A 7,136-nucleotide genomic window follows, 5' to 3' on the forward strand; every position below is an offset into this window, starting at 1 on the left:
AACAGGTATCCCATAGATGCATTTTGTACCACTCATGCTCTTTATTTTACCCCTCAAAAGGACAGAGTAGCCTGAGGGATGGGCACAGGAACCAAACCCCCACTGTGACAGAGGGGCAATGCCAGTGAGGTACCAGCTTCAGGGTCGTACCAGTGGGACCTCTGAGGGCAGGCTGTCCTGGGAAGCTGCCTGGGACATAGTTCACTGCCTGGGGATGGAGGTCTGGGAGTGTCGGGGAACTGAAGTCCCTCAGTCAGGGGTACCCTGCAGAGCTGCTGCTGTGTGGAGCAGGGACCTGCCCAGTGCTGATGGCTCTTCCCCAGGATGGCCTAGGGTCTCATCCCCTCCTGCCCAGCACCTCTACAAACCCTGCCTTGCCTCCTGGGATAGCTGCACCTCCTGTGCTCCTTGAGCCAGGCAAGGCTCTGCAGGTGAGCAGAGGGCTCTCAGCAGGTGAATGTCTTCTAAAAATGAAAAGCAAACCCAGAATGGTCAAAAGCCACTAAAAGGCAGAAAGAATTACAAATAGGGATTGAAAGCTAAAGAGAGAGAAAATCTTAATTAGATCTCACCAGCCTGTAGAGGAACACATTGGATTAAAATGAAACGGAGCTTTGTACTCTCAGGGTTTCAGTGCAAGAATGGAAGAGGAATTATTCACATTTTCAATTTGTGAGGCTGGATTGCTTTTTCTGTGAACCTGTCTTTTTAACTTCTCACCTTGTCAGAAAATTGTGAAAAGCTGCTGGGATGGTGTATTTGGGGTAGTTCTTATCGTGGCACATGGTGGAAACATTTCCATGGTTTCAGAACATGGGCAGAGTTTCCTATTTAATCCTCTCCTTCTAGGTTAACTCCTTTCATCCTGTGGTGTCCAGCCTGGCCCCTACTCACCAACCTGCCTTTGACTTCACTACCAGCGATATTTTCTCTTTGTGAATTTCTATCAATATTTAATACAGTGGTGTCGGTTATGCTGTAAGATGAGAGGAACTACTAGAAACCTTGAATTATACATCATGTGGTGGGGGAAAGCTGGGAGCATTTTCTTTTGAATCCATAGCTCTTGGAGTTGATCCTCCAGGACCTGCAGCTTGAAACCCCGATAATGGATGAGCCCCAGAAGAAACTCAGCCCCCGGCACGAAGGACGGCCCCGCAAGGTGAGGTTCAAAATATCCTCAGCTTACAGCGGTCGAGTGTTAAAACAAGTCTATGAGGACGGGCAGGAGCTGGAGCCCCCGGCCAAGGAGCACTCGCGGCGGTTCCTGCGCCACAGCTTCGAGCCAGAGGACCATTTCTGCGGGGCTGGGGAAGCGCTGGAGAACAGGTTCTACTGGCCCACGGCGCTGACTGCCCAGCGGATCAGCATCTTCAGAGAGGATCAGGAACACAGTCTCACGGCGACCTCACCCCTGCTCAGTGACTGCCAGCCCGGTGCCAGCCACTGCAGGGTAAGTGATGCCCAGGGCTGTGCCCTCTTTGGGAACCAGCCTCAGGCTAAACCATGTTTAGAGTAATACAGTGCCAGGAGTCTCACACTGGAACCTCATCCAGATAAAACCCAGTTCTGTCAGTCTGGGACTTGAAAAGAATGATTGTAAATCCCCAGCCTTTACCCCAGGAATTTCGTATGCTGTGTATTCCACATATGGCAGGATCATCAGGGTCTGCAGTGGTGCAGTCAGTGGGGAATGGTGTCTGCCAGCTGTGCTCCATATGTGCTCCATCTTTTTCTGGTGCTGATCTGCATCTATCTATTGGGTAGAATAAGATATAACATTTCCACAAATACTGATATCTGTGCACAGGAATCTTACTGCATCTAGAGCAGTCAAATGTAAGGTGGATATTAGCTTAATTAGGTATATTTAAAACATTAAAGTTGCATGACCTCAGCTTCCAGGAAAGCCAGTGTCACCATGAGGGTACCAGGAGCCTGCAAGCCAGGCATCCTCATCCTCCAGCAGTCAGAATTCCCCTTTGGCTACTTGGACAATCCCAGCTTAGTTTCACTTGCTATTTTCTTAACATGTAATTAATGCCACTGATATAGAAGTGTCTCTTTAGTTGTAATAAAGAGACAGAACATGTGCGATATGTGTAAACACTTTTTATGGCCTTGATTTGAACACATTAAAAGTCTGTTAATTCTTGGTACTCATAAAGCTGTGTGTGGGAAACCCAGATGACTGATATTTGACCTGTGTTTAGTTGATACACTGGACATCTAGTTTACCCAAAAACATCAAACCATGATGAATGTCTCCTGCCCAAAGGCAGAGCAGTATTGTGATCTTATCCACCCTGTTAATTTGTTCTGCATTCTTGGGTAATGCTCCTCTCCCTTCCCCAGTCTCCTCAACCACAGATACCTTGAGTGACCATGCTGTCCAGTGCCAGTTTGTGTTGTAACAACATGCACTTGGTGTTTGGAGATGCCATGCCCCTGTAACACACATGAGACTCTGCAGCTGGTGAGGACTTGAGCTCACCTGCCTCCCCCTCATGTTTCTCCTCACAGAGAAGCAGGTGCCCCATTGTCAGGAGAGCACCAGCCACCTTGTGTCAGCTGATGTGACTTGGCAGGGCATTTTTTAGGAGAACATCCCTTTTGCATCACTTCGTGACACAGATACTTAGAGCGAAATATGAAGAGTGTGTAAAACAATAGGCCCTGGTAACTCCATATGACATCCAGAGAGGGGGAAGGAGGGACCAGATCAGCAAAATGCTGCTCTCAGGGAAATGTTTGACCATGCCAAGTTTAGCTTTAAAATAGTTAGAGAACAATACAAATTCACCCATTAGGACTGTCCCTTCACTGCTCTGCTGGGTGCTCTGTGGGTGGTGGGGGAGCTGGGTGGGTGAAGGGGATGCTCTTCTGGAAGCCCAGGGACCATCAGTGTTTGCAGAGTGAGATACTGGTGAGACACTGATAAGTGTCCTTCTTCAGGCTTCCCCAGTTGTAGATTTTGGCAAGATCATCATCTACACTAATAACCTGAAAATCATCCGTGCACCGATGGACCAGAAAGAGCTCATGAGAAGAATCATCCAGACTGAGGGAATAAATGACTGTACCTTCCTGTACCGGGAGAGGAAAGAAAGATTTAGTGGTGGACATAAAAAAGATGTGGAAAAAAAGATCACCTGCAACCAGCATGTGCAGGTAAGAGAAAATGGAAAGTGCTTTTTATCCCTGAGGCTTCTGAGTCTCTAAGTCCTGGTCAGACCACAGAATATTCCCACTCAAGCTCCATCCATCTCTGTATCTGACTCCTAGATAACTTTGGAGTGAAAGCATCACTTTGTTCCTTGTTGCCCTCGAGAGGTAACGACCAATGCTGTGCTGCAGCCTGTGCTCTGGGGATGGCTGTGCTGGTTCCAGATGCTCATGTCTCCCACTGGATTCTCCCCCTGGAGATGGCTGACATTTATGTAGCTTGGCTGGAGCCCATCCCTCGTCACCTCTCCCAGTGGGATAAGGGCAGGCTGGAGTTTCTTCAGCCTGACAAGGCTAAACACAGCTGCTCTGTGGCTGAGACTGCTGCAGGCTAAAATTTTAATATCAGCTGAAATAAGGTTGTGCCTTTCACTTTCTTTCTCACGAGGGAGTCTTTGTTGGTCAGAATCCCAATTAGTCTGACCATAATTTGATCCCACAACACTTAATGTTGTTGTTTGGGACAGATACAGTTTCACAGACTGGAGTCCAGCCTGTGGTGAGCGCAGGTCACCAAGGTCCTTCTTCTCCCAGGAAATTCGAGGTGGGACTTGAAAGAGGCTGTCTGGCACCCCAGGAGAGAGATGCAGGCACAAGGGAAAGCTTGAAACAAGGTGTGCATGGCAGTGATAAGGGATTCAGGGGGAGAGGGTGAGGAGAAACGCCTGAAGAAATGAAGCTCAGCTCAAACCTGAGGCTGCAGAGCTGAGACGGTATGATAAGAAATGACAGGAGGATGGGTGGAGCTGCGTAGAGGAGAAAGATGAATTTGGAGTTTTGTGTTACAAGCCTAGTCACATTAACTTCTCATTTTTCATCAGTAGCCACAAATTGTCCCCAAACATATGGGAGCCTTTCTGTTGAAGTCCTTGTGTAGAGAACTGACTGTCACTGGCAGAGTGGTGTGCCAGGAGCAACCGTGACGGGAAAGACCAGAAGACAGAATTTCCTTCTTTCAAGTGTATTCTTGACTTTGGTGCCTCACACCCACTAACAGATCTTTTTTCCTGCTCTCTCTCCTTCAGGAGGGCGATGCTGAACACGGTTGTTCACAGTGTAAAGGCTCAGGCTCTGCTCCCTGCTCGCTGTGCCATGGAAGCAAGTTCTCAATGCTGGCAAACAGATTCAGGGAGTCCTACCGGGCTCTGCGGTGTCCAGCGTGCAATGAGAGTGGGTTGGAGCCCTGCCACATCTGTACTGCCTGACTGGGCTGCCAGGGTTCGTGGAAAACTTGGAATTATTTAACATCCCAACAGCCTCGCAATGGCAAGTTTTTAAAAGATGGGAATGGCACGTTATACATATCTCACTGTGAGTGTGAAACTGCACCTCTCCTCCCGATCGTCCCTCCAGTCTGCCCCGTGAGCCTGTCCAGCTTTGGAATCAGCCTGACCCCGGGTGGAATGTGTCCCTGATGCCAGATGCAAGGCAAATGTATCCCCGGCCCAGAGCAAAAGATCAGCATTTGGAGGTCAAGCACCTGTGTAAACACCTCTGCACCTGGAACTCAGCTGAAACAGTCCCTGTGCTGGCACTGTCCCTCTCTTGGGTACTTGGTGCCTGGCACAGCCAGGTCTGACCCCTGGGTGCTCTGTCATTAGACGCTGCAGGAGTGGGTGTGCAGTTGGTACCAGTACAGGTGCACACTGCCTGTACAAGCAGTGCCTCTCCCGGGTTTTAATTTGCCGAACACTGCAAGTGACACTGTTGTTGCTGTTAACTTTGTCCGTGCCCTGCAGGGTCACAGGCATTTCCTGAGGTTTTGTTGATCTTACACCGTCTTTAGTGACACAGTGATACCTTTGGGGTCTGATTTATGGGAGGCAATCGAAAACCCTTCCCAAACCTGGAGCTATAAAAATAAAATAAACATGTATTTATTACTATGAATAGAAGTTACTAAGTTTTTAGTCTCCTTACAAGGAAGGGCTGGACTAGAAGTCCCTTGCATGCTGCTCAGCACTTCTCAGGACCAGGCTGAGAATAAGCAGGATGGCTCTTGCTTAATATTAATCCCATGTTGTAATCTGCAGGAGGTAAACTCTAATTACTGAGGTGAAGCAAGGATGGGGATACTCTGCAGGGTGCCACTGGTGCACAAAGCATGGGGGCTGTGAGAAGCTGAGGCAAAGGGGAAATGGTATTTTTTTCCCCAAAGCATTAACTTATTACATAGTATATTCAGGAGTAATGTCAGTGCAGCCTTAACTTCCATATTACCTCCGAGACCCTGATGAGTTAGAGGCTGCTCACACGTGCTTCATGCTGAGTCTGCAAGCCCAGGCAGGGTAATTTATGGCCAAGTTTCTATTTTCCTGTGGTAGGTTACAAAGTTTCTCTGCAATACTGAACTGATTCGAAATAATGCTGTTTTAGTTCTTAGACTTCCATATATCTCCTACTGAAATTGTGAGGTGGGTACTGAGGGTTTATTTTCAAATTGCATCAATCTACAGCAGATATTTGATTGGCTTTATTCATCATATCAGGATTTGCAATATGAAAAAATGTTGTCCTTGGGGTCTTACTGAGGGCAGGTGAGACCTCCCAAATCAGAAATTCCTTTTAAGCAGATATCTTCCTTCAAATCAGACCTGTTTGATCTCAGTTTGTTGGCTTGTTGGAGAGTTTGCTGGCTTAAGAGAAGAAAAAGCAACCAGGTGAAATTATAGCCTGATAACGTTTACAGTAAAACCAGATGCAAATATGCATTTATAAAATCAATATTTATTGTTCTTTGGTAATTACAATGTTTTTCAACCTCTGTCACTCCTCTGGGCTGTGTCAACTGTTCCCATCACCCCAATATTGTCACTAGGGCTATGGCTGCAGCCAGGAACTGAGCTCTGCCCTTGTTCATCCCAAGCCCTGCAGGTCCCAGTGCCCTGGGGAGCATGGACCTGTCTGTGCACTGGGATTGGGCTGGGAGTGACACGGTCCAAGCAGAGCGGGGGGGTTTGCTCCCTCCACTTCCAGTGGACTCCTTTTACTTTGGTAATGCACTGACTTGATTTACCCAATAAATGCTCTTATTTCATGTGACAAAGAAGTTTGAACTTTCCTGCAGCATCATGGTGAGGTAGCTGTTGAGGCAATGGGCTACTTGTCACGTGTTACTGGTTTTATTTCTGCTGTAGTCAGAGGCTCCTGCCCATTCATCTGTGTGTCTGTCCTGGCTGGGCAGGCAGCATGGGGTGCAGGGTGTGAGCTGGGCCAAGCTACCCTTGCAGCCAGCACTGCCCTGCTCCATCCTGGTTCTGTCCCCAGCTCAAAGAGGCACAAATCTAACCAGGGCTGTGGCCCAGTGCTTGTGGGCAGAGCCCCTTGCACTCGCTGGCAGCCTGGGCAGTGCCACAAGGACCTGTGCTGGGCAGCCTTGCTCCTGTTGCCGCTGTCCTGGGCACTGGGAGGTGAAGAACACCTCCTGCTATATAACCTTTTGTCAAAAATTGTCAGATCCTTAAAAACTGTATTGCTTTATGGGTCAGGATAGAAGTAGATGATGTGTTGCAGTTCTGCCAAGAAATAACAAGTTTTTCCTGTTTGCTGAAAGCCTGTAAAGACATTGTTGGGCTTGCTGAAGTCACCAGGCTTCTGCACGTGATCTCGCTGGGGTCAGGTGGAGTGTCCATCTCATGAGGGAATGACAGATGAGATATAGGAATTTCTAGATGTGGTGTTGTGGTTTTGTTTAACTGACTGCCTATTTTTTCCTAATGTTTGAGGGCTCAATAATGGAAGTGAATCCCTGGAGTGGTGTCATGCCCTGTACTGAATACCAAACTGTCCCCCTCACAGTGTATGTGAACTGCATGTGAAATTCTTTTACAAAGGAAAAACCCAAATATCCTCACAGGTGCTGGAACTTTGAACAGCAAATACAGGTAAAGGTGCCTAGTCTGAATCTATTT

The 7,136-nt window shown here is 47.9% G+C and overlaps 1 protein-coding gene across 1 annotated transcript; it reads left to right on the top strand.

Moving 5' to 3' along the window:
• The first annotated feature begins 849 nt into the window (after window positions 1-849).
• Window positions 850-5,108, top strand: GRXCR2 (glutaredoxin and cysteine rich domain containing 2). Its single transcript, XM_064671652.1, has 3 exons — window positions 850-1,453; window positions 2,956-3,171; window positions 4,251-5,108. Exons 1-3 carry the CDS (start codon window positions 1,109-1,111, stop codon window positions 4,428-4,430), a joined length of 741 nt encoding a protein of 246 aa, XP_064527722.1. The 5' UTR covers window positions 850-1,108; the 3' UTR covers window positions 4,431-5,108.
• Window positions 5,109-7,136: the final 2,028 nt, after the last annotated feature.

The sequence above is a fragment of the Pseudopipra pipra genome, chromosome 15, assembly GCF_036250125.1.
Source record: "Pseudopipra pipra isolate bDixPip1 chromosome 15, bDixPip1.hap1, whole genome shotgun sequence".
NCBI lineage: Eukaryota > Metazoa > Chordata > Aves > Passeriformes > Pipridae > Pseudopipra > Pseudopipra pipra.

Coding starts and splice junctions, on each gene's coding strand:
- GRXCR2 (XM_064671652.1), top strand. CDS start 1,109: ATGGATGAGCCCCAGAAGAAACTCAGCCCCCGGCACGAAGGACGGCCC. Junction 1,454..2,955: donor CCGGTGCCAGCCACTGCAGG/GTAAGTGATGCC, acceptor GTCCTTCTTCAG/GCTTCCCCAGTTGTAGATTT. Junction 3,172..4,250: donor CCTGCAACCAGCATGTGCAG/GTAAGAGAAAAT, acceptor TCTCTCCTTCAG/GAGGGCGATGCTGAACACGG.